The 27,043-nt window shown below is 53.6% G+C and overlaps 2 protein-coding genes across 11 annotated transcripts in view; both read right to left on the bottom strand.

Annotated features, from left to right (window-relative positions):
* Positions 1 to 13,308, bottom strand: part of SFXN5 (sideroflexin 5) — a 113,608-nt gene extending 100,300 nt beyond the window's left edge. For 2 of the 8 annotated variants that reach the window (XM_036073245.2, XM_036073248.2), the window contains exons 1-3: positions 13,144 to 13,291; positions 1,353 to 1,421; positions 1,136 to 1,241 (exon numbers count right to left, since the gene is read on the bottom strand). In XM_036073245.2, the coding sequence (XP_035929138.1) occupies positions 1,136 to 1,241; positions 1,353 to 1,421; positions 13,144 to 13,184 (216 nt within the window). In that variant the 5' untranslated portion in view covers positions 13,185 to 13,291. The other 6 variants (XM_036073247.2, XM_036073252.2, XM_036073249.2 and 3 more) reach the window with 5 other exon arrangements.
* Positions 13,309 to 14,217: 909 nt separating this feature from the next.
* The window catches only part of RAB11FIP5 (RAB11 family interacting protein 5), a 37,503-nt gene continuing 24,677 nt past the window's right edge, over positions 14,218 to 27,043 (bottom strand). The window contains exons 4-6 of one of the 3 annotated variants that reach the window (XM_036073239.2): positions 20,971 to 22,956; positions 17,392 to 17,581; positions 14,218 to 17,139 (exon numbers count right to left, since the gene is read on the bottom strand). In XM_036073239.2, coding sequence (XP_035929132.1) covers positions 16,936 to 17,139; positions 17,392 to 17,581; positions 20,971 to 22,956 — 2,380 coding nt within the window. In that variant the 3' untranslated portion in view covers positions 14,218 to 16,935. The remainder of the gene's footprint in view (positions 17,140 to 17,391; positions 17,582 to 20,970; positions 22,957 to 27,043) is intronic. The other 2 variants (XM_036073243.2, XM_036073244.2) reach the window with 2 other exon arrangements.

The following is a 27,043-nucleotide window of genomic DNA, read 5'->3' as shown; positions in this document are numbered from 1 at the left end:
GTTCTGGAGACAAGCTTACCTGCGTCACACTCTGGCTCCAACCCTGTTCAGCTCCATGTGCATGAGACTTACCTTCTGTTTCCTCGTCTGTAAAACGGAGCTTAGAATAATCTCTACCTCGTAGGGTTGCTTTGAGTTAATCTGATGAGCTAATGCATGTAAAATGCTTACGACACTGCCTTGCTCACAGTAGGTGCTTAATAAAGATCTGCGATTTTATACGTGCATGCATTGCTCTATACATACAAAGGCTATCAAGACATACTTCTTATGATGGCTGAAATAAGTTTGGCAATAAAGTTAAATGTGACGATACCACATGATGGTGAGGATGTGGAGCAACTAGAACACTGTGGATGGGAATGTTAAATGGAGAGCCACTCCGAACAATGGTTTGGCAGCTTCCTATGAAGTTAAACATACATTTACCACAGTTACCATATGAGCTAGCGATCCATTCCTAGTTATTTACTCAAGAGAAATGAAAACATACGTCCACACAAAGAATGCTCATAGTGTTTTATTTATCATAGCCCCAAACTGGAAACAGCCCAGGTGTTCATCGACAAGTAGAGGGAAAAACAAATTCTGGAACATCCTTTCAAGGGAATACGACTCAGCAGAGAGAAGTCACCAACTCCCGATACATGCAGCAACACGGATGAATCTCAAAAGCATAATGCTAAGGAAAAGAAGCCAGACGCACAAGACCACGTACTGTAGGATTCCATTTCTATGACATTTAAACCAGAACAGGAGGGGCAGAGAATGGATGAGTGGTGGCCAGCGGCTGGCAGGAGCAGGGGAGGAACTGTCTAACTGAGCCTGAGCGAACACTGTAGGGTGATGGATGGAAGTGTAGGGCAAACACTGTAGGGTGATGGATGGAAGTGTAGGGCAAACACTGTAGGGTGATGGATGGAAGTGTAGGGCAAACACTGTAGGGTGATGGATGGAAGTGTTCTACAGCCTCCTGGTGCTGGTGGCTACGTGACCGCATATGCTTGTCAGAACTCGGAACGGCACACATACCAAAGGCAAACTCTACCTTAGGAAATCTAACGTTACCTACGAGAGGAGGGAATTGGGTAGGGAGAGTATATAAAGGATACTTTTTTATTCCACTTAAACACACCTGTACCACTTGAACTTTTGTCATGAGCGTGTCATTCAGGTCCTGGGTAATAACTTCATTAGAGTATGAAGTCATAATGATGCCATATATCCACTTTGAAGGGATGCTGTAAGATGCAAATGGAATCAGATAATGTGTATACAGCATATGCACAGACGACTCATGGATCTTCTAAAGTGACAAGGGGCCTCCACTGAGAGGGACACCCACAACTTACCTCAGTGACAAAGAGTGTGCGAGGATCGATGATATCCAAGAAGTGCCTGAAGCGACCGTAGAAGGATGTCTGGAGAAGGGGGTGGGAGAGGAGAGCAGATCAGCTGTTGTAGACCATCCTCCAGCCCCCGTGGACCACACCCCACAGCTTACCCTTCTCATTGGGGTCCCACCGCCCCCAGGACTCCCCATGTGATGAATGCCAGTGAGGCCTCGCTTCTCAGTCACCTGAGGGCAGCTTTCCAAGGTCTGAAGTCTTTTTAAAGTCAACTCATAAAGACCATTAAGATACTCGGTGACTGTCCCGGGTCCTCTTCAGGCTGCCTCCCATTTTCCTCCTTCTTCCCCCAATTCCCTGAGACCCCCTTCCACAGTGCCCCAGCACCAGTGAGCACACAGGCTAAGGAGAGGCCTGGGCCCAGCCCTCTCCCAGCCTTCCTTTTGCACCACATCCTCCCTTGCCTTGCTTTGGACCTCTCAAGTATAGGGAGGGTCAGCCTCCAAGGTCCAGCTCAGGCTCCGCCCCCAGGGAAAGCTTCCCACAGGCCAAGCTCAAGCATGACAGCACCCAGCTCACAGCCCTCAAGCCCTCCTTTACCCATAGCCCTGGAGTGGCTGTGAGGCTCAGGACAGGGGCCTGCTTGCCCTCGCCAGGGGCCCAAGAAAAGGAGGGCTTTGTGCAAAGCAGGCCACAGGCATTAGCCCACAATGAAGGGAAATGGAGCAACGAGCAACACTGCTACTGGGCCCTCTGCCCTAGGGAAAAAGCCAAGCTCAAGGAGGTGAGAAGGTGCCAAGCTAGAGGACAAAGGGGAAGCTGCACACACTGGGGGTTCATGCCTCACTACACTCCGGGCTTTGCCCCAAGTCCTCCCTAGAGCCCCACAGCTCTCCCCACACCATCCTCTGCATGGTGAAGGAAGCAGAAACCTCCACACTCCCTCCCCCTTGCTCATTAGGATGCCAGACCCTATAGCCACCGTCTGCTGCTTTCTCTTCCCAATGACGACCCTGCAATAGTTCCCTGAAAGCCCCCTGTGCATACCAGGCCCCGTGCTGCCTCCACTCTCGCTCACCGGGACACCCCCTGCATGGAGCACCCACCCTCTCCACCCCCTCCCTCCACCCCCTTGAGGTATTGCCGTTCAGAGACCAGATCAAGCTTCGGCACTATTCCTTAACTAAAACAGTTGCTTCTCTAACCGCTTATAACTCAAAGGGCCTAAACCATTTCCCCACTTATACATAATGCTCACACTGCTGTCCTGGCAAAATTTCCCCTCTAAGTATTTAGTCTAAGAAAGCAACCAGAGACATTCAGAGGCGTGGTCAGATGTACATGCTGACGATGCTCACTGCTGCACTATTTACAAAGGTGGATGGTTCGGTAAATAGTGGTCCACTCATATGACTGAACACTATGCAGCCATCTAAAATCATGTTTTCAGACATTTATGACATGAAAAAATGCTTATGATTGTGTGAAATGCATACTTACAGGGTAATTCCAACTTAAAAAAACCAAGGAGATAGATGGACAGTAAGCGGATAGCAAAGACACACAATGACATCCAGACCCTGGTCTACTAGAATGAACTGGGGGTCCTTAGAGAAGTGGCTGATTCCAGGGCTGGGGAAGGGAAGGGAAGGGACAAGACGAAACCGATGAGGGGCAGATGGACATGGTGTGCCTCTGGATGGGACACCCTGAGAAATTCATGGCATCACTCAAATAGTATTCTGGAGGGACTGACGCTAATCAATGAGTAGACATCGGCACACCCAAACTGAGGTCATTCCATAAAATGACCAGCCTTGTTCATCGAAGATGTCAACGTCAGGACAAAAACTGAGGAATGGGGCTGCGTGAAAGGAAGCTAAAGAAACAAGACAACTACACATATCTGTGATTCTGGACTGTCTCGTGGAAAGATGCTCTCAAGGACATCACTGAGAGAACTGACAAAACTGGAATAGGGATCATAGATTAATAAAAGTATTCGATCCATGTTAGATTTCTGAGTGTCATAACTATACTTGAGGTTATTCCTAGACACTGAATGTGGGTGTCCCTCCCCAAATTCACATGTTAACCTGACACCCAATGTGGTGGTATTTCGAGGCGGGGCCTTTTGGAAAGCAGTTAGATGAAGGCAGAGCCCTTACAAATGACATCAGTGCCCTTGTAAGAGCCCCAGGAGGGCCCCCTGGTCCTTCCACCATGTAAGAACCCAGAAGACAGCTGTCTATGAACCAGGAATCAAGTTGTCACCAGAAAACGAATCTGCCAGGGCCTTGAGCTTAGACTGCCCAGCCTCCTGAACTGTGAGAAATTCATTTCTGTTGTTTATAAGCCACCTAAGTCTATGGGATTTTTGTTATAGCGGCCCGAATGGACAAAGACAAATGTCAGAATGCCCTCGTTCTTATGATACACGAAAGTAGTCAAGGGATAAATGAATATAACCTACTCTCAAATGGCTGAGAAAAATAACATGTGTAAATACAGAGGGCGACAATGCAATCTGGAAATGTGGGTACTTCTGGTTTCTTTACAGACTGAAGATGACCTTGGTGATATCATGTATATTTGCTATGTTTCTGGACTTTTGATCACCTGTAGACAAAAAGAATAATAAAAGAAGTGCGACAAAAATGTTAACCGGTGGATCTAGGCAAAGGGTATATGAAAGTTCTCTTTATTCTTTTTTTAAAAAAGATTTTATTTATTCATTTGAGAGACAGATAGAGCACAAGCAGGGGCAGGGGGAGAAGGAAAAGCAGATTCCCTTCTGAGCAGGGAGCCCAACATGGGGCTTGATCCCAGGACCCCAAGATCACAACCTGAGCCAAAGGCAGGCACCTAATCATCTGAGCCACCCAGGCACCTCAAGTTCTCTTTATTCTTATTGCAACACTTCTGTAAGATTGAAACTGTTTCAAAATAGAAAGTACAAAATTATTTTTTTTAAGTTAGATGAAAATATATTAAAATGTTAACAGAGATTGACTCTGGGATAATAGGAATATGAGTGATTTTTATTTCTTTTTAAAATGAAAAAAAAGAACCAGCATTCTGTGTAATATATAAAAGTAATATTCTATTTTAAAAATATATACTTGGGGTGCCTGGGTGGCTCAGTCGTTAAGCGTCTGCCTTCGGCTCAGGTCATGATCCCAGGGTCCTGGGATCAAGCCCCACATCGGGTTCCCTGCTCCACAGGAAACCTGCTTCTCCCTCTCCCTCTGCTTGTGTTCCCTCTCTCGCTGTCGCTCTCTGTCAAATAAATAAATAAAATCTTTAAAAATAATAATAATAATAAAAATAAAAATATATGCTTAATTTAAAATACTATCTAATATATTACTTGATTACAAGCTCCTGAAGGAGGTAGGCTGTTGGGTGTTCCTTCCATAGCCTCATCCTCCCTGGCTCCTAGTTTCCTGTCTCACACCTAGAAGGGGCCCCAGCAACATCCCTGCCACAAGAATGAATGAGCAGGCAGGTGAGCAGCCTATGGCCTGGAGGGGATGGAGCCCAGGCAGGGCTTCCAAGGGAGACTAGGACTTGAAAGGGACAACAGTGTGGCAGTTAGTGGCCCAAGGAGGGAAGAGGAGCGGCAGGGGCAGAGATGGGGGCCTGGAAGGAGAACAGCCAGAGTGAAGCAACCTCTTGAAGATGGTCCAGTGGAGACTTCTAGCCTCTGACTACCCTGTGGTCTGGCGCTGTCTGCGTCCTGTCCTAGCCCTGCTGGCCCCCTTTGTCATTCTACACCACGGCCACTGAGAGAGAGGGCCTTGGTAAAACACTTTGCTCCATAGATACCCTCACCCACTTCTGAGCTGGGCTCAGGGAACACCACAGTGAACAAGCGTTCTAGAAGCCGAGTCCATCAAGAAAGACAAATAAACAAGTAACTACAAAATACTGTGATCAGAGCTTAAATGAAGCATCATAAAGTGCAGTGAGGACACAGATGATTTCTTCCTAGTGAGTCAAGGAAGCTTCCCAGAGGCGCTGGGATGGGTGGATGGATGAGTTTACCAAGCAGAGAAGGGTATCCACAAGGACTCTGATGCATGAAGGCTGGACTCAGAAACTGCACCACTGTCAGCCAAAAGGAGGGACTGAAGTGTGATAAAAGACATTTTAGAAAAAGAGGGCAAGGCCAAGAACAGATAGGGTCTGTCTGGAATGCTCTGATAATTTTTTTAAAAATACTTACTGTAGTGCCCTGGGGAGCTAGTTGTATTACTGTATTCATGCAATCTATATGCATTAAATACCTACTACGTGCAAATAGCTGAGGAGCGCAAGGCAAACAAAATAAAGATCCATCCCCAGCCCTACACAATCTTATCACCTAGTAGAAAATTTCAAAAATTAAAAGAAGAGCAACTGCACCAGAATTCTGTGGTTTTATTCATTCATTCACCAAATAGCCACCGAGGACCTACTGTGTGCCTAGCACTGCGCTGAGACCTGGGGTAGAGCAAGGGGCTGCCTGACTGGGGGAATGAGGAAGAAGAGAATGTGGATAATGCCTTGATTTCTAGTTAGATACTAAGGCCTATTAATCAGGACAGGGAAAACAAGAAGTACATAAGTTAGTGGCAGGGAAGACAAAAGTTCTGGATTGGTCATGTGAGTTTGAAATACTTAAAGGGCCTTCCAGATGTAACATTTCAATAAGCACTGCAAACAGAGACCTGAGATTCAAGAAAGGGGTTCTGAGTTATAAATGCTAAGCATAGATGATAGTGTACTAATCCAACCAGCCTAAGACCCCCCAGGGACAAAGTCATGTCTACTGACTCACTGCAGTGAGGGAGGCCACACAACAGAGGAACTGTGGGGCACATCACCAAACAAAGGGAAAATTCACCTTAGTATAGAATTCTGGGCAAACTTCGGCTCAGGTCATGATCCCGGGGTCCTGGGATGGAGCCCCGCATCAGGCTCCCTGCTCAGCGGGGAGCCTGCTTCTCCCTCTCCCACTCCCCCTGCTTGTGTTCCCTCTCTTGCTGTGTCTCTGTCTGTCAAATAAATAAATAAAATATTTTAAAAAAATATTCTGGGCAAAGTTGGAGGAAAATTTAAATGACGTGATGCTTTAATAGGCTCAAAGCAAAGCTATGAGGGAAAGGAGTCCATCTAGGTCTGGACTGAGAAATAGCCACAGGGTCTTGTTTCCTTAGAAACTATAAGATTAAGATCAGTGTGGAAGGTTGTGTCCAGAAACTGCTTATTTGAAGCACTGCACTTGGGCTAATCTCTGAGTCAAAGTGACTTTAGACCCACCTCTCTAGAGGAGGATGTTTCATTCCTACTGATATTATTTTAAACAGCAAAGTTTCTGGCAGCCTATGGTCTTGGAGAATGTGACTTCTCAGTGCGTACAGAGGAGTGGTCACTCAAAGAATCACTGGGACACTTCACAGCTGCAGGGGGTCCTTGGGAGGACCACTGATTCTTTGTAGGGAGGGGGCTTCTCTGTCATTCCAGACTGAAGAATGGCAAAGAAGGGTTTCACTTTCTCAGTCTGGGTTAATTTTTATTTTCTCAAAGGTTTTAAGTGTATGGCCTTTTTCTCCCCCGCTCCAAAATTCAGCCCCCATCTTTACCCATCAATCAGTGGGTGTTTTTCCTTCCCTTTTTCTTTACTGGAAGATTGAGTCAGCCAAGTGATGCCTTCCCTTTCCCTTCACAAGAAAGGTGAGTCAGCTCACTCTCAGCAGGACCTGCAGCACAAACAGCCCCACCTCAACAGCCCCTGGCGAGAGCAGGTCTTGGGAGCAGCCGCCGGGGCCAAGGCCTGAAAGAAACTGTCAGCCCTCCGATGAATATATACCTGTACCAGACCTCTAAGTCACAGCTCTTCCAGATCAAGAATAAAATATGCCCTGAACCTATAGCCCAAAGGCAGAAAGGCTGGGCCAGCTCAGTAGTCCTCAGCCAGGCTGCACAAGGAAACACCCGGGCATCCCCAAACGAGGTCTTCCACCCAGGGATTCAAATTCTATTGGCTGGGGTGGGCTCCAGGCAACAGCGTCCATGTAAAACCCTGCCTGAATGATACTAATGTGCAGCAGGGGTTGAGAGCCACTGGACTAGAAGGTGTTGACCTTGTCCACAGCACAAACCAGCTCCAGGACCAGCCTGGGAAACAGTCACTCTCCAGCCTATAGGATGTAAATGATTAAAACATAACACATAATGCAGGGCATATCCATTCTGGAACTTGAGTTCAGGCAAACTATATAAGAAACCTCCCTACTGCAGCCTCCCAACTCTGAGCCCACACACAGCTCTCGTCCTGGGAGTGAAGAGTGCACTTTCCTGTTCCAGCCAGCTCCCCCTCCCCCAAGGGAGCCCCGTGCAACCCACCTGCTCTCCTGCCTCAGTTGGTTTCCGAACTTGCCATGCACACGCAAAGCACACCCATAACCCCAGTTAGCCTCGCAGCTAAGTAAGTGACTCTCCTGAAGGAGCAAGGAAGTTTAAAAACAAAACAAAACAAAAAAACAACTTATTTCTGGGTAGACTGAAACACAAATGGGAAGAAGCACATGTGTTTGCTCCCTGTCCTAGGATCCAACTTGCCAAAAATGGTCTGGACCCAAAGCTATTTCAGGGGAGCAAATGAGCAGACAAGGAGGAAAAGGAGTACAGTCAGGTCACAGAGCTTCCCCAGGAGCTGTCCTATCGTCTTCCTCCCCTTCACTAGACAATACGGGGCAGTGGTTAAAAGCATGCGCTTAGGGGCACCTGGCTGGCGCAGTAGGTTAATCATCCGACTCTTGGTTTCAGCTCAGGTGATGATCTCAGGATTGTGAGTGCGGAGTCTGCTTAAGATTCTCTCTTTCTCTCCCTCTGCCCTTCCCTGTTCCTCCCTCCTTCTCTCTGTCTCTCCCTCAAATAAATAAATAAATCTTAAAAAAAAAGTATGGACTTAAAGTTTATAGGAACCACAGGGGACAGAAGAACATGTTAAATACCACAAAATTGCCATCAGCCATATTCAGAATGAGGGAAACTCTACAAGACAAACAACACAGCTTCTTCAACAAATAGAGGGAAAAAAAGAGAGTAGGAGGACCAATAGATTAGAAGAGACTTATCAGGCAAATATAATGTGTGGGACTTCTGGGTTCCTGATTCAAACAAACCAATTATTTAAAAAATGATGTGATGGGGCGCCTGGGTGGCTCAGATGGTTAAGTGTCTGCCTTTGGCTCAGGTCATGATCTCCAGGTCCTGGGATCGAGCCCTATGTCCAGCTCCCAGCTCATCAGGGAGTCTGATTCTCCCTCTCTCTCTCTCAAATGAATAAATAAAATCTTAAAAAAAAATGATATGACAATCATGGAAATGTGAATAGTGCAATGGACTGGATGTTTGTGTCCCCCTCAAAGTCATATGTAGACTCTTAACCTCCAGTGTGAGGTTAAGTGATGGTATTCGGTGGTGGGGCCTTTGGAAGGTACCTTCATGAATGGGATTAGTGCCCTTATAAAAGAGAGCCCAGAAAGATCTTTCCACTCTTCTGCCATGTGATGTGAGCTAGAAGGTGCAGTCTATGAACCAGAAAGCTGGCTTTCATCACAGTTTGCCAGCACCTTGATCTTGAACTTCCAGAACCATGAAAAGTAAATTTCTGTTATTCGTATGCTACCCCATCTATGGTGTTCTGTTACAGCAGCCCAAATAGACTAAGACAAATTGTGACTGGTTTGATGATATTAAGAAATAATTATTTAGGTGTGTTAAAGGTATTGTGGTTATGTTAAAACAAATCAAAAAACCCTCTGATACCATGTGAGAAAGAAGGCACTTCACCTCTGTGATATTCTTCCCCCAAAATGCATAACCCCAATCTAACCATGAGAGACACTAGACAAACCCAAATTGAGAGATATCCTACAAAATACCTGACCAGTACCCCTCAAAACAGTCAAGGTCATCAAAAACAAGGAAAGTCTGAGAAGCTGTCACAGACCAGAGGAGGCTAAGGAGATATGACAACTAAATATAATGTGGGATCATGGATGGGATCCTGGAACAGAAAAAGAACATTAGTATAAAAAATAGTGAAATCCAATAAAGTCCGGATGTATAGTTAATAATAATGTTCCAACGTTGGTTTCTTAGTTTTGACAACTGTACTAGGGTCATATGAAATGATACTATTCAGGGAAACAGGGTGAGGGTTATATAGGAATTCTGTTATCTTTTTGTCTTCTGTAAGTCTAAAATTATTCTGAAGTAAAAAAATTTATTTTAAAAAAGTCCTTATTTTCTAGAGATACCTACCAGCAGGTACAACAAAATGATGGGCTGTCTGGGCATTGCTTTAAAATAATTATTTGGTTGGAGGGCACCTGGGTGGCTCAGTCAGTTAAGCATCTGCTTTGGGCTCGGGTTATGATCTCAGGTTCCTGGGATGGAGACCTGCATGGGGCGACCTGCTCAGGGCTCCCTGCTCGGGGGGAATCTGCTTCTCCCTCTCCCTCTGCCCCTCCCCCCCTGCTTAGGCTCTCTCTCTCTCTCTCAAATAAATAAAATCTTAAAAAAATAAATAAAATAATTCATTGGTTGGGATTAGGGAAATATAGATGAAATGAAGCTGGTCTCACAGTGGCAAATGTTGATGCTCAGCTGGATCTTTCTTTGACAACTGTCTCCACTTCTGAATGTCTGAAAACCTTAATAAAACAAACAAGAACCCTGGAGCCAGACTGCCTAGGAAGTGAGTTAATCTGTCTGTGTGCTACAGGTTCCTTATCTATCATATATGGGATAATTGTATCTGCCTCACAGAGTTGTTGTGAAAATTCAGTAAGTCAATATGCCAAAGGCTGGAACAATGCTTGGCTATTATCATCATCGTAGGGGAAGAAAGATGGTCACAGACCAAAGCCCAGCAAGGCAAGTCATCTTTCTCCACCCTCTGACACTGCTCAATGTCCTTTCTCCCCCCAGCCTTCCTGCACAGCGATCCATGAAGGATGGAATGAAGAAGGGCTCTAGGGCAACACTAGGGAGTAAGGAAAGACCTCTGCACCCAGTCTTGCAGAAAGCGATGAGATTAGTTGGGGACTGAGGGTGGTGTCCCTGGCGTGGGCTCTGGGAATTGGACCCTGGATTATGAGACACTCCGGGTTCAAGTGGCTGAAAGCAGCTAGCATGGTGGAAAGGAGGGTTGGGGGAGGGGGTCTGATTTCAGGAAGTAGAGGTCAGCAGGGGTGGGCTATGCGGGCCTTTGGGGCCCCTCCAAAAGTGAGGTCCTTATCTCAGAAGCAGGGTAAGCCACTGGAGAGTGTTCAAGTGTGTGGTGGGGGTGGGGAGAGGAGGGAGTCACCTGATCAGACCTGCATTGTTGAGACTGCCAAGTGGAAGAAGGAAGCATTGGAAGGGGGCCAGAGTGGAAGCAGGGAGACCTGTTAGGCTTCCACAGTGGCTCGGGACATAGATCATGGGGACTTGGTCTAGGATTCCAGCAGGGGAGACCAGTGGATTTGAAAGCTGTTGTGCACGATGAGAACACTGGGCCTCTGGTTGTATTTGGAGGGTGAGGGAGAGAAAGGGAAGTCTGCAGGGGACTCGCAGGTTTCTTGGGAGTCAACTGGGTGGCAGTTGGGCTGCCTGCACAGCAGGGAGTGGTGTGGGAGGAGCAGGAGGTGGGGGCAGGGAGCGGAGAGAAGTTCCTTAACAGGGACAATCACCTCCACTGTGCTTTATGCAAGTCACTATGCCGGAGGAAGGAAGCTTCCAAAGCAAACAAACACTTTCACTGCCCTCAAGAGCGGTGCCAAAAAGAATACCAGCAATGGCTGAGTGGAGTAATCTCAAATGTGCATTTATGGCTCCGGCAGTGATCACAGCAAAGGCCTCAGTCATTAAAGCCACTGGGAAGTCCTCAGTAAATGTGTTGTGTGACTGAATGTCCCAGCACAGGTACCAGAAAAAAAGACAACCCACAAACCTTTATTCAGCACATTACCATGTGTCTAGCCCCACCTCGGGGTAAGATGGAGACAAGGAAGGGCAAGATCAGCCCCTTCTCTCAAAAGATGCACACAAGGGTTGAGGAGAACAAGTAACGACACATAAGCGTTAGAGGAATATAGGACAGATGGTCACTAAAGGCTGACCTAAAAGGATCCCCCTTGGGGTGGCCAAAGAGGGGCTTAGGAGAGAATCGGTGACCTGGTCTAACCCGGGTAATATCAGACGGGAAGAAGGGAGTTGGAGCGGGGGCGCTGCCTGATCCTTGAAGAGTGAGCTGAATGTGTGTGGAGGGCTGGGAAAGGGTGCCAGCCAATGAAGGGTCACTCGAGTCCAGGGAGAGGCACCCCTAACAGTCTCACCCTAGGTGGCACCCTCCACTGGCAGGAAGACGCCAGTCTTGCCTCGGACATCTACATGCTGAGATGGTTTATTTTTTTAAAGGAATTAAAAGTCCTGTTTTAAAACAGTGAGGACATTCTCTCAGAAGGCTCAGGGTGGCAGTTCCTTAATTATCAGCGAAGCTCGGTGCACCACTTTCCTGGAACCAGTCCCTCTCCCACACAAGCACCACCACCAAGAAAACAAAAACACAAAACACAAAAAACCACCGCACCGACCTTTGTACAATTTCCTTTCTTCCTGCAAACTTCTTTGTGTCCGCCTCCGCTGCCCCCCACCCAAGGCAAGCCCGGTTCGCTTCGGCTGAGCCTCTCGGCCCTTTTCCTAATAAAGTCCACTTCCTCGGCGCTGGAGGCAGTGGAGGACGGAGGGTACGAGGCGGCCGGAAGCGTGGGAACGGCCCCTCCAAGCCTTCAGCTCCCGCCGCACGTCCGGGCTGTGGGTTCGATCCCCGTCTCCGCGGCCGAGGGCGAGTTAGCGACGCCCTGTCGGGGGTCCCCGAGTAAAAAGGCCACTGTCACCGTGCTCCGAAGAGACCGACTGGGTCGGACAGAGCCGAGCGCTCGGTCGCGCCCAGGCCCGGGTGCCAGAGACCCGTCTCGGAGGTCGCACCGGGGGAGGGGGCTGAGGCGGGCTCCCGGGGACGCGGACTCTACCTACAGCCCGCGGCCCCAGGGGATGACACAGCGTTTCCTCCGCACCCCGGCTCTCCCCGCATGTCCTCTTTCCATCCCCGGCAGGGCACCAGCCGGCCGACTCGCTGCGTCAGCGAATCCCCCGCTGGAAGGGACAGGGGTCGCCGGGCTGCGAGAACCCCTCGGCTCGTGGCCCTAAACCATCGCGCACTGCGGACCCGGCTTGGGGGTCGAGGGCTGGGAGCATGACCGCGGGGTGCGGACGCTGCCCGGAAGCCCCGCCAGCAGCTCGCAAGGAATGTCAGTCCCCACCCAGGGAAAGTTAGAAGGCACCTCCGCCACGCCAACTTGTCATCCAGAGCCGAAGTCGAACTTTCCGCCGGGAGTGGCTGGCTGCACAGCCCAAAGCGACCCTGCAGAAGCCGCTCGGACCCGAGCACCCCAGATCCCCGGCCGCGACCGGCCGTGACCAATCACCAAGCGCCTCAGGCGGGAAAAGCTGGAGGGCGCGGGCAGCTGAGGAGTGACGGCATCGGCGGCCAATAGGGAGCCAAGGTGGGAGTCCACGCCCATCCTGCTCACCAATGGGAGAGGGTTGGCTGGGGCCGAGGTACCCGAGGCAATAGCTGCAAGGCTCCCCGGTGGCCGCGGGTCGGAGACCCTAGGACTAAAGGGGATTTTGGAGAAGAGTTTGCTCGCCCTCCCTGTGCTACCCGCCGACCCTCAGACCATAGCCCGGTCCTCACCTGCTGGAAGCGGGGTTTGCCCAGCTGGAAAGGAGGTGCATCGGTCGAGGTGTTAGCGGCACTAGCCGCCGCCGCCGCCGATGCTGTAGTCGCTGTATCCGCCATGGCCACTGACGCCTGCAATCTCCGGCCCTTTTAAAATGTCCCTCCTCGGCCCCCGCCACAGCTGCTTCTCCCGATTGGCCATAAGCAACCGCAGCGAGCCCGAGGCGCAAGGGGTTGTGGGGAGCGTAGTTTTTCTCGTCACGGCGCTTGACAAGCCTAGACTGCGGAGAGTTGCACCGACTCAGACCCGGTCTCGGTTCCTGCCGCCAGCTCTGCAAGGCTCGGCAGTATGGGAAGAGTGTGCGTGTACGACTCTAAGGTCCCAACAGTGGGCCACCGGGCTACCCCTCGCCGGTTACCCTGTAAGTTTGAGTTGCTGCGGAGGGCATCGCTGCTGGGGCTCTAGCCCAGAAGAGCCCTACTCAAGCGGGCCTGACCCGGGACTAGATGGGCAAGGACTCCAGGAGGGATAGGGTTAATCCCGGAAAGCTTTCTGCAAGGACTTGCACTGCGGAATCTTCATGCAGTTTCTTCTGTCGCTACCCTGCCCCTCCCCTTGTGCTCTCCAGCCCTCCTGACACTCAGTTCCAGGAGCATGCTGGGCGCTCCTTGCCCCTGACCCTTGAACATTCCATACCCAGAAAACTCCGTAACTTTTTATCTTTACCTGACTCTGGATCTCCTGACCTCAGCCTACACATTGCATTTCCCGATCCATCACCCTACTTCCACAAAATCCACTTATGCTCCTATAGTATCCAGCACTTTTGTTGCAGCCCGCTTACTTACAGTTATTATGGTTTTGCATGTGTTTCCTACTGTAAGGTCCACGGGACAAGAGGTGTTTTACTGCTAAGTCCCCAGTGCCAGGCTTGGCAGGGCTCGCAACAAGGACTCAGATATTTGCTGACTGTGTGAGTTAAACAGTGGGAGCTTCAGAGCCTCGGCGGGTTCCACTTCCTTTGTCCAACTAAGGAAGATCCCTCCCCAGCCTAATTCCCCAGCAGGAAGAGAACTGGGAGTGGGGAGTGGGGTTCAGTCGTGTTTATTAAGCACTACAAGGACTTTAGGTAAGAGAGAAGAGCATATCATAGAGCAAGACACCAGCAAGGATAATAAACACACTTGTGCAGTACAGAGTAGAAGGTTCCCAGCTGAGTTATCTGGTCAGTGAGCCAGGCTCGGGGGAGGGGAGGGAAGCTGCCTGTTTCACCCAAGAGGACAGGAGAAATAATTCTGACCTTAGAGAGCCCCACTTTAGGTCTCCTTCGTCTCATGGTGAGATGCAGTGTTGGCTCATGCCTGCTCATGTCCTTCTGGACAGTGCATGATCTATAGCCGTCAGTTCCTCATCCATCAACAAGAACCACGAGAAACAGACTATTCCTAAAGCCAGAGAGAGGTGCTAACTAGCCATGAAGAATCATCTGTATCCTGGATTTGTATCCTTCCCAATTAGACTAAGCGGTTTCAGAATAAGAATCGGGTCTTTTACCCTCTGTATTCTCCCACAGTACTCAATGAATGTGGGTCTATTGGCAAAGAAAAGACTGAGTCCAGGCCACTGGGCAATGCTGTGCTGCTGCCCCTGGTGTTAGGACAGAGGCAGTGACATTCCAAAACCCCATCACCTGCCTTCTCCCTGCTGGAAGCCTCCTTTCATACATTTATCAAGAAAGAACATCATAGAGCCACCTGCAGTATGTGAACTTTTTATTCTTCATAAAGTGCTCAAAACATGAAGAACAAGCTCTTTATAAACAGGAGTTACAACTAGGAAGACAAACAGCAAAGCAGAACCGTGCCTGCTCTCTGCCCACCCCACCTGCAACTCTCCAAGTTGTGGCCAGGAGCAGAAACATCCAACAAGAACCTTGGGCTTCAACTCAAAACTCTTCTGAAGACATCCTTGCCCTGGGCATTCTGGAGGCCCACAGTCAAGGAGGAGCGGAAGATCAGGGTCAGGGCTGGTAACGAGCAGAGCCTGGAAGAATATATAGTAGAAGAGTGCTCCCCTTCCCCCAGAAGAGATACCTACCTAACCCCCAATGACCCCCAAAAAACATGACCCAAGACCTGGATACCTGTGGACACTCCTCAGCTTTGATGAGTGATCCTTAGGGTAGATAACATTACAGGGGCTTTCCCCTCATGTGTGGGGCTCCTCTGCTTCATCCTGGCAGAAGACATCACCCATAGAGCACATCTCCTTCCAAGGCTTTCGGAGAGATCCGATAGGCCCTCTCAGGAAGAAGAGGAGGTCCCAGAGGAGCTCTCACCTCCTTGCTGGGCCAAAAGTATCCTCCTTCAGCACCTCCTCACCCCAAAACCTTTGCTAAAGCAGGGTACCCCAAGTCACTAAGGTTCCCTGCAGATGCCATGGGAAGCCCGCCATGTTTTCTGCAAGCAAACCAGGGGCTGGGCCAAAGGACAGACACTTCATTTCAAAGTGCACTGCAGCCAAGCCAGGCAAGGCCATGGGGCCAAAGGGACAGGCTGGGAGAGCAGCTAGTGATGACAGGAGGGCAACAAAGGCTTTTTCCTAAGTATAGGCAGAACGGGACCTCCTACTTCCCGAATGTAGTTGTTATCCCAGGAAGCCTCTCAGTTGGGGTTGAGGGAGGAGAAGGTGGCAGGAAAGTTAAAGGAGCAGTGGCAGCTTTGCCAGACCCTTAACTGAAATTAACTCTAGGGGAGGGGCACAGGGGCACAGCAAGGCTGACCCATCCTCCTTTCCCATTTCCAGGGCCCGACAGATCAGGCCCCATGTGCTCAACAGGGAGGGAGTGGGACACCAAACAGAGGGAGAGGTCTACATCCAGAGGCTCTTGACCCCACCCACAAAAGGCACATTTTAATTGGTTTCCAAAAGTTCAAACCCCACAGCAGCACAGAGTTTTGGCATCTGGACAGGCAACAAAAACAAAGACGGAGGCTTGATCCCCAAACATAAGCAGCCCAAAGCCCTGAGGCCTGTGGAGGGGCCCACAGCTTGGAGGTGCACGCAGAGGTGCTCTCCTCACCCTTGCCCCAGGTCTCCACACATTCACATATGCCGCTCAGTGGGAAGATCAGAGGAGGAGGGCACAGGGGGTCGGGGGAGAGAACACACATCTCCCTCCATCCACATGGCCCTCGCTCTGCAAACTGCTGGAAACACACAAAATCAGGACACAGCAGAGAGAAGACCAAACCATACAGGCTCCTTGCTCTCAAGGGAACAGACATGAGGCTCAGTTACCCATGACTGCAAACCAGGCAGCTTGGTTCCTGCCACAGCCCCAGGAACGCTAGGAGCCCTCTAGGGGCTGGAGACAGATGAGGCGGACAAGGGTTTAGCCTTGGATGAAATGACTGACAGTTGTTGTGGGGTAATAAAGTATGCCCCAGATACCACATCAAATTGCAGCTCACCCTTGCTCTGACTTGAGGGCTGAATTCTTTGTTCCAATTCCCTGGAGCCCCCAAAACTAAGGGATACGAAAACAGGCAGGTGGGAAAGACCCAGGGAGGGCTCCCAAAGACACACAAGTTGTACATGGAACCTGATGCCTCCAATGGGAGTCCCAAGGGCCCCCCTTCCAGCAACCCTCATGAAGGCAGGAGGGAGGGGGAGCAGGGAGTGACAACGGAGGACAGACGGCAGCCTGCCCAGGTGAGAGTGAGTTCAGTGGGAAGGAGGGCAACGCAGGCCCGGTTTGGGCAGTGGGCTTACGCCCACCCTCCCGGGGGCAGGGCCAAAGAGGGCTACTTGGAGGGGTCCGGGGGGATCTGCAGCAGTGTGGGTGAGGTCTCCATGATCCGCACCAGCAGCCGGTCAATGTAGCTCTCCAGCTCCCGCACGTGCTCGTCCCGCTGGCTCAGCTCCCGCTCCCGCTGCAAGAGCAGGCCGATGAGCTCATCGTGGGTCAGGTGGTAGTACTTGGCCGACTGGTCCAGCACACCTGAGTCCTGAGGCCAGGAATGAGAGTGAGCAGGGCGGTCTCAGGCCTACCTGCCCACCAACACCCAGGTTTCACCCCTACAGGCCCTTGGAGCGGCCTCTGTCTCCAATGCAAGAGACCGCCTAACCGGCTTCAGGGCCCTGGCGTGGGGGGACCGGGCCTGCTCTTTTCTCCACCCTGCCCAGCACCCTGCCCCTGACCTCGGGGCGCCTGACCTCTCTCCACAGCACCCCACTCCTGGCATCCTGCTGGGCCTCACCTTTAGCCTCTTGGTGTCCAGAGTCTGGCCAACCTGGGGGGCTGGAGCCACAGGCTGCACGCTGCCCGACGTGACAGTCTTGAGCTTCTCCAGCCCACTGCTCAGAGCTGTGCTCAGACTGGAGCGGGACTGCTTCCTGTCTGGGCTGCCCTCCACAGGGGCAGCACTAAGTGGCTTCACAGGGTGGGGACTGCGGAGACAGAAAGGAGATGCGTTATGGGGAGTGCAAGGCAGCACCATGAAAACACGGGGCCACCTTGTCTGCCCGACCAGCAGCTCTGCTGGCCCGGAATCAGCACTTGGTGGCGGCTGCCCCTGCACAGCCCAGGCCTCGGGGTAGCTGCAACCAGCACTCCTCAGCAAGCCCTCCCTCCTCCTCCCTCACTGCGCTCCTCGCGCCTCACCCCACCGCCTGCCCCCTCTCCATTTTACTCCCTCAGAAGGCCTGCCCCTTCACAGGAACAGCAGAGGCCGGCCCACAACCTTCTCTGCACCTACAGCCAGTCGTTACCAGGGCCACCCCTTCCTTCTTCCCCCACTCTTCCATACTGTAACCTTTCTCTGGGGGACTGACTGACCCTCCCAGTGTCCCCATTTTCCCAGGACTGGGGACTCCCAGGCTGTGGGGCTTTCAGTGCTAAAACCAGGAAAGACCTGGGCAAACTGGGACGCTTTGCTGCCCACCTCTCTAACTGGTTGCTTCCCATCAGCATTTACACCAGCCTGAGAAACCCACCCAGCTATCCACCCTCAGTCATGCTCCAGCTCCCCTTCCCCCTCACTCAGCCCCACCAGAGCACGCAGACTGCATTCTGTCCCTAGAAGTTCTTACCTTTCATTGATTCCTCAACCCATCAGAACGGGGATGTTGGCCCCGTCAGCCCATCACAAGTGCTCCTGCTGAGTCCTCCAACCCCTCAACTCTCAACTCACTGACCTCTCTGTGGAGTTGACTCTTGGACCTCTCCTTCCTTTGGCCTGCTCTCCCTCATTCCCCCACCCCCCAAGACCTCCCTCTGGTTTTCTGACCTCTGGCAGTCTCTTCTCAGTCTTAACTGCTAGCCTGCCCTTGGATCCCTCCCTTCCCTGCCTTGGCTCCCACTACCCCTAATGTCCATCTCCAGCCTGGACCTCAGCCCTGAGCTCTAGGCCCACACAGAGTTGGAGGCTGGCTCGCTCCACTCTGGGTCCAGCTTGGGCGCATCACACTCACCTCCACACCTATGCTCTCCTGCGTCCCTCCCAGCAGTGTATGGCTCCAGCCAGACCCCTGGGAATCCCTGATTCCTGTGCCTCAGCTCCAGGGCTAACAAACCTCAAACCCTGCTGCCCCTCACCTTCTCTCACACCGTCCCCTCCTCTCCAAGCCAGTAATGGCTAAACTGCCTTCGGCCATACCTGCTAACTCATCTCCTCGGAGGGAGGCTTGCCCACCTCCAACCACCCCTCTGTTCTGCCATGGGATGGTGATCTCAGCCTCTCCAATGTTTAAGCCCTTTACTGGCTCCCTATCAGGTAAGAAAACACAGTCTCTAACAGAATTGGGCCCTGCCCTTTCTTCCTGGGCCTCTACTCCACACACTGCAGCAAACCAGGAAAAGTGCTCTTTCTCACCTTCAGGCTCTCACAAAAGCTGTCCCTCCTCTGCAGAACACACTGGCCCTTCACCTGCTGGCCTGCTAACTCCTACTCGTGTTTCAAAGCCACGCAAGGCCACTTCCTCTAGGATAAACTTCCCTGATTCCCCTAACTGACTACAGTGACCCCGCTCTGGGATCCCCCAGCACCCTGGACCTGTGACAGCTATGCAAACTGCAAGCATCGGGCCCCCGAATCAATTAACCTTTCCCCAAGGGACCTCGTAAAATCTAAGCTTACTTCACAGAGGATTTGGACCATTCAGAAGTAGGGAGCAAAATGGTTTAGCCCAAGGCCCTGAACTCCATCGGAGGAGGGCTAGCCCAGACCCAGAGAAGCCAGCTCTGTTACTCAGGATAGGGCCGTGGATTTAGTCCCACAACCTGGAAAGACTGGCAGAGAGGCCAGGCAGGGGCAGGCAACAGAGAAAACAACTTATCTCCTCCCACCTAGGAGTTTGCATTAGGAATGGGAGCTTAAAACCTGCTCTGATGTTACCCACGGACTGTGCCTGGGGAGGGGTGGAACAGCCGGGTGGCATAAAGGAACCCTGGACGGGGCCTGGGCTCTCAATCTGATTGCCCCTGTACATCGGAGGGACCCTGGACCCCAGAGCTCTCACGACCCCCACTTCCTCCTCTGAGAAATGGGGATAGCTCTATCTGACCCATCTACTTCAGGATGTAAGGGACATGCGAAATTCAGACATGAAGCCAACTCTAAAGGGAATAAAGCTTCCCAAAGGTAGTGAGTATAATTGGAAGTGAGGCTGGAATGCAGCAGGGCCAGCTAAGGACGCTGTCCTCACAGCAAGGAAGCTGTAACCACCTCCTCTCCCTCCCTTCTGGGAACGGCTTCAACCACCCCCCCCCCCAACTGGCACAGTCGGGTAGCCCTGACTCCTTCCCTCCCACTTCTCATGTATCAGCACGGGCGCCCTGGGCCAGCTCCTCATGGGGGCACTTCTGTCTTCCTCACCAGATTGGGAACTGTCCAGGCATACCTACCACGGGGACAGTGTCTTTCCTCTCTATGCGGCGCCTGACACACAGTGGATGCGCAGTGAATTTGGATGACTACATGGATGAGCTGGTGGGCGGAGGCTCCAGTCCAGGACCCTCACCCTGCCCTGCTCAGCAGAAAAAGCAGCCCCCTCTGCTCCCCCCACTTCTTCACTCAGGGCTCCTAGGGTACTGCGTCCTTCTGGACTTCGCTGCCCCCATCAACCCCAAGTGACCTGTGTCTCCTGACCTCAGCTCTGGTCACCCCTCACTAGTTAACCCGGTGAGGTCACAGCCTCATCACATTCTTCCCAAACAGACCAATGCCACACTGACCATAATCACAGAGGCATCCAGGACCCAGCACAGTCCTAAGCACCTCGGGACCACCCCCTGAAAAGGCGCAGATGCAAACCAATGAGGCACCAGATGGGGCTACAGACCCTTTCTTCTGGGGGCAGGGGCGAGGTCGTTTCATTTTTCTTTTTGTCCCCTAAACAGCTCTTGGGCTTTCTCTCCCACTGACCTCAGTACTGGTCCCTCCTCTGGCTCTCTGCCTTCCACAGCCCACTCCCCTGTGGCCCCCACACTGCCCCCGGCACCCAACGCCCCTTGCAGCTGAGTGCCTGAGCTCTCCTCCCCCCTCCCCTGCCAGCCTACACCGGCTCTGTCCACTCCATTCCCCACTCCCTTCACCTCAAACCCCTGGTTTGTGGGGCACTCTGCTTGTCCAAGGACCCAAAGAGGACACAGTTTCAGGGCCGGTACTACAGAAGGGCTCCTTTCTTCAAAGCCTCCCTTCTCCTGCCGCACGGGGAAGGAGCCCTTCATCTGCCCCTGGAAGGGCTGCGGCTGGAATGTGAACACCTCAGCCCCTGGGCTGCTTTGCCCCCCCTCCTCCCACCTCCTCCTGCAGAGTATTCTCAGGGTGACAGCTCACCTGGCACTGGACTGTGGCTCCTCAGCTGGTCGTGTCTCCAAGGGCAGAAGCACAAGCGGGGAGGCTGGGGTGGTTGCAGCGTGGTCCTCCCCAGGTGGGGCAGGGGAGCCCCCAGGGGAGGCGGCTGGCTCCCCAGGGGTTGGGGAGGAAGAAATCAGGGGCTGAGCTCCAGGCAGAGGAGAACATGGAGGGCTGGGCCCCCCATGGCGGTGGCTGGCCCAGGGCGGGAGAGGGGGTGGTGGAAAAGCAGGCTCTGGGGGAGTGGGCAGCTCTTCTGGACCAGAGAGGATGGAAGATTCCCTGGACCCTGGAGGGGATGTGGACGGGAGACTGGGGGGGTCCTGGCTCCCCTGAGACAAGAAGGGGTTCAAGGCATTCTCCTCTGAGGCCCAGAGGTCAGTGTGTTGGGAGCTATCTGGCAGGGGCCCAAGCCCCTCTCCTACTGGTCCCTGGCTCTGGGCCTCAGGACCCTCAGGGCTTTCTCCTTTCTCTGGAGCCCCCCAGATCTGCTGACTCTGAGGAGCCAAGCTCTTTGAGTAACAGGGTATGGGCGTAGGACCCTCAGGGCAGCTGGTGGGCAGGGATAAGGAGGGCCCAGACACAGGAGGGCTGGCACCCTCCACTACATCTTCCAGGCCTGGCCCACCCAGCAGGGTTCCGGAAGAATGGCTGTCAGACTCTGACCCAGGTGTCTCGCCCTCCTCCTCGGCCTCCTGTGGCCCAGCAACCAGTGAACTTGGAAGGTTGTCTTCTCCTCCTGTCTCTGCCCCCCTGCTTCTCAGCCCCCCTGCAGCCGCCGCCATAGCTGCTGCCTCCTCCTCCTTCTCCTGGGAATCTGAGGGCGTGAAGAGGCGTGGTGGCTTGGGAGGTGGCCTGCTGGGCTGTGGTCCCTGGTCCGACACCTGCTCAGGTTTGGGCTCTGGCTCGGGCTCCGGCTCCGGCTCCGGAGGGGGAGGCTCCTCACTCCCCCCGGGGCTCACAGGTTCTGGTGACTCTGGCTGCATCTGGGGAGGAGGCAGCTCATCAGACTCTCCCCGCAGGACTGGTGAGGACGTCTCAGCTGCAGGAGAAATGGTGACCACATCCCAAGGCCATGAATCGTCGACTGTATTGAGCTCGTGCAAAAGCTGGCCTTCGCCTTGGGAGGCCACCTCCTGGCCCTCAGGGGTATCGTCTGGGCCAGGCAGCCTTTCCCACACACTGATCACTTCAGGGGAGCTAAACAGAGACGTCGCGCTGTCTGCCGGACTCTGCCCTGCTTCCACTCCTGGGGCTGGCGACCCCCTGTCTGCTTCAGAGTCTGAGGCTCTCGGGTGCAGCTGGGCGGACGTAGAGGGCAGGCTGGCCCCTACCGACCCCAGGGGCCCCGGGTCAGCCACACTGGTGCTCTGGCGGTCCAGTCCCAAGTCCAAAGGAACCCTGGGCTCCAGCCACACGCCGCTCCCGCCTCTTCCTCCTCCCCCAGGGGCCCCACGGGGCTCAGCTGCCTTCACTGCCATGGCCCCGCGGCCTTGCTCTTGCAGCCCAGTCACCTCCAGCCCCACTCCTCCTGCAGGGGCCAGGCTCTTGCTCCTGGCCTCTGGACGCAGCCTGCTGGCAGCAAAGACGTTGAAGGTGTCGTCCCACTCAGGCGGGGCTTTCCCAGGGGAGGCCAGGGGGGTGGGGCTGGCCCTCGAGGCACTGGGGAGAGAGGGAGCAGGTGAAGGACAGTTTAGTGCTATGTCGGCTATGAGTTCCTCGAAGAAAGGGTTGCTCTGCATGGAGGTGAGGAACGGGTTGGTGAGACCCAAGAATCCAGATGGGGTGGCTTCAGGGGCGGCTGAGGCGGCAGTGACAGCGGCGGGGGAGGCGGCTGCAAAAAGGTTAGTGCTTAGCATGGGAGCAGCGGTGGGAGCAGGAGTGGGGAGGGCCGGAGCACAGGGGGAGCAGGGGAGGTGCTGAGGAAGAGCAGCTGGGTCAGATTCTACCTGAGGAGACACGTCCAGGCTGTGGAGGGAGACAAAACCGTGAGCCTCCTGGTTAATGCCAAGACCGGAAACGGCCCTGCTGAACATCACTCGCCTGCCCCCCACCTGCCTGGGGCCAGGTACCAAAGGCCACACTCACACGGGCTGGGTTCAGGCCGCTGGGCCAGGGGGCCAAGGGAAGACCCCAACACGTAATATCATTAGGGGATGCCCAAGGAGGAAGATGCTGGACAGAGCTCATTTAATCCCGTTTACAGGCAGGATCCCAGCCCAAGCCAAGTGTTCTTCCACGGGCCCAGAGGCTGAAGACTCTACTCAACGCCAGACTTACGTCCACAGAACCAATCAGAAAGTCTCTTATATCCCTTTAAGGACCGAGAGAGGAAAGAAATACTAGCTGCTAGGAGGGGATAAAGAGGCCAGAGAAAGGCCAGGCCCAGAGATCCGGCTGGGCAAAGCCAGCACGAATAGAACCCTGCAGGGCCCCTGGGATTCTGACAATGGGAACAGATGGGTTCTACCGACCCCTTGCAGAAACACGAGGTAAGGACGGGGCAGGCATCAGACACGACAAGGTGTCACACAAAAAGAACCCGCCTCTCTAGTTTCTTGGAGGGGGTACCATCACCTGCCCAGATGGACAGCAAGACACTGCCGAGGCTACCTCCTGCCAGGCGCCCACCAGAGGGTGCCCCTCCCCCAGGGCACCCACGGGCCAGCCTCGAAAGCAGCCCTGTTTGGGAGACGAAGCCTGGAATGTAGCAGCAGCGGCGACTCCGGAGGTCACCAGGGCCCTCTTCAGGGCCCCCACACAGACTGACCGCTGGCTCCCCTGGGAAAGCCACCCCGTGGCAGTGGACCCACGCTACCACAGACACCGGAGAACACTCGCTGACCGCTGGGGGAGGGGGCATCCCCTGTGCTTATACCTCAACTATGGGGCACGGCTGACTTGTGGGCACGAGCAGACTCTGAAACTAGAGCTCTTGGCTTCCCCAGGACAACCCCAGGAGACAGAAAACCGGGAAGACAGTGCAGGTAAAAAGGGGGACCCCACGCCCCAGTTTTAGCACTCTGGCAGTGGTTGGCAGCTGTCTTGAGGCTGAGCCCACCTGTCAGGCCCAGACCTGGGTGGCCTCGCCTGCTGCCTGCTTCACATCTTCCAGCCCCCACTCTATGCCCCGAGACCCCCATCCCTTGATCCCTGCCCAGGTGAACATCCTGAGGACTCCTATGCTTTCATCTTCTCCATTCAAGCTGCTGCGTCTCACAGGGAAACACCGGGGGCAAGCCCGGGGGGGCGGGGAGGGGGGCAGAAGCCAGGCTTTGCAGCCAGCCAGTGAGGAATGCAGCCTGGGGTTGGCAGGGGCGGGGGGGGGGCGGGGTGCCAGGAAGGAGGCCAGGAAGGCTGGAGCTCACCAGGATTCTTCTGGGGACCGGGGCCCAGACAGAGCAGGCCACACACACAGCTGGGCAGAGGCCGGACTAGCTTGTCTAGAAACACTGAGGGGCGGGGCAGGCAATGGGAAGGAGTCCAGTTCAACCAGCTGCAAAGGTGGGCTTCCCAAGATAGTCTCTGAGTCGGTGGTCCCAGCCTCACAGGCAGGGCACAGCCAGGTCCCAAACCCTGGGTTTCTCTTAAGAATCCAGCTTCCAGAGACTCTCCTGACTCTTTTGCCATGTAACTCCCCATCCAAGGGTGACTTCTCAGCCTCATACTACCTCCTAGAGATTGTGGTGTGGGGGTGGGCGGGAAGGTAAGAGAGTCCTGTTGACTCCAACCCCACCAGGCTTCCCAGCATTTCTCTGCCTCTGTGGTCCTGACATGGTGAAGATACCGAAAGAGGTCAAATCCTGGGCCTAGAGTCCCAACCCCCACAAACATCCCTTCCCCCTTTACTCCAAGTTGGCCACAGGCAGACCCAGGCATTCGTGCCAACCTCGGGGACCAAGGAGAGCAATGGACCACCACCATGTGGGTCAAGGCCCTGCCCCTGGCCTGCCCCCCCCACCCCACTGAAGCACCCATACCAGACACAGCTCAACCCTGCCAGCAGGACTCAGCCCCCAGGAACAGGGCTACTCTGAGCCACCTCTCTCTCCAGTCCCCTTTGTGACAAGTGACCAGAGGGGTCTGAAGGAAGAGAACTCCATCAACATTAAACAGCACCTGACTTAGCTCTGCACACTCCCCCCTCCCCACTTAGCCTTGGCCTGGCCCCACTCACCCTTGTGGTCAGACAACAATCTGGCTGGCCGTCAGGACTGCAGGGCAGGAGAGCGGCAGGGAAGTAGGCTGGGAGCCCCAGGCAAGGCTAGCACCCTCCCCTCCACTGGCTCCCCAGAGGTACACACAAACCCGTTGGTATGGAACCAGCGAAGGGCTCTCCCTCGAGGAAGAGACTCCAGGTTCCAGGCCCAGCAGACTCCCAGAAGCTGGCGGCACCTCTGAGAGCATCCCGTCCATCCCTCCTACCCAGTGACATCCCCCCCACCCCCGCTTCCCCCCCCCACGTCCCCTGCCCTGGCTCCACACCAGGTACACACTTGAAGGTTCTCACTTTAAAATATCCCCTCCCTACCAGTCCATCTGGCACAGACCAGAGACCATTGCCATACGTGGTTATATCTGCAGGTTATGCTCTGACGACAGGGCCCACCGTGCCAGCTAGCACAGTGCCATCCCCCCACCATGCACAGGGGACTTCAGCATGTACAGACTTGGCTTCTATTTTAGGAACAAAGTTGGGGGAAGTAATGAGAAGTCCAAATGTCTCTGCCCCCGCAACGTGAGGGAGTAAAACTTTAGGGCCTGCAGGAACCTTAGGACAAGTGGTAGAACCTGCCCCTTAATGCAGGAATCACCCCTTCTCTCTGACAGCCCCCACCGCTTAAACATTGCCGTGGCTGAGCGACTGACAGCATCACCAGGCTACCTCTGCAGCTGGAGTCCAGGTTCCACTGGTGGACAGCTCTTCCTTAGGCTGACACGAGCTGTGTGTCCTTGTCATTCCCACGCACTGGTCCCAAAGGTGGCATGTGGATCTGCAAAGGCTCTCCACGAGGCAGTCCCCCAAGAGGCCAAAGCCAGCCTTCGAGGCATATGCCCCCAGCCAACATGCCCTTCAGCCATCCCTCCAAAGGCAGGAGCTCCTGCTGCCCTCCTGAGATGGGCCTGATGCCCAGGAAAGGTGTCCAGGAGACTGGACATATCCTCCCCCACCATCTGGGCACAATGAGGTGACAGAGAGGTGCCCAGGAAGCTCTAAGTAGGGATACCACATAATTTACCTTCCAAACCAGGACATTTTTAATATGCTAAAAGGGCAATATTAACTATAGCAGGAAAACAGGCACCAACAGGATGGATGGCCACACTAACTCGAGGGCACCGGACACATGTCATGTCCCTCATTGACCCCACGGGGAATGCCACTGAGACTCTGAGCTTTCAGCAGCCGCTGCACACTCCAGGCTCCTTGGGACCTCGATGTCCTACTTCTGGTGAGGGGCTGGGATAGATGCACAGACCACCAAAGGCCACCACAATACACCTGCCCCCATGTTGTACCACAGTCACCCCAATTAAAAAATATTGGCATCCCACACTTGGTCCCCTACTGTACAGGGTTCTATGGTTAGTGTGAAGAGGATGGGGCAGGCAAGCTCTGGTGGCCTGCCCACAGGGAGCTTCTTCTCCAAAAGGCTGAGAGAGGGATCGACACAAAGGCAACCCTATTTGGCTCCGGTGGGGTTAACACGCTTGGTCTTGACAGTCTTCACACAGTAAGTGGCTCGTGCTGCAGCTCAGGATGCATGGCTCACAGTGGGCTGGTGAGCAGGGCCGAGTCCCGCGGCCCAGACCTTAGTCTCAACTACGGCCACCCCTCCCCCACCCAGGCACACACACGGCCATGGGACCCAGCGGACAAGGGCCAGGTCAGGACGAAAATAAGGACCATCTTTTCAGCCCTGCATACCCTTGTTCCTTGTCTCCCAGCCACTGGCTTCTCCAAAAGCAGCAGCTTTTTTTCTGGATACCGCGCACCCAACACGTAGTGCTTCAGGCCTCTCTGTGGGGTCCCAGTGCCACGTGGGAGCACTAG

The sequence above is a fragment of the Halichoerus grypus genome, chromosome 10 (assembly GCF_964656455.1).
Source record: "Halichoerus grypus chromosome 10, mHalGry1.hap1.1, whole genome shotgun sequence".
Classification (NCBI taxonomy): domain Eukaryota; kingdom Metazoa; phylum Chordata; class Mammalia; order Carnivora; family Phocidae; genus Halichoerus; species Halichoerus grypus.
The sequence above is the reverse complement of the archived record's forward strand: the minus strand, read 5'-3'. Positions and strand labels throughout refer to the sequence as shown.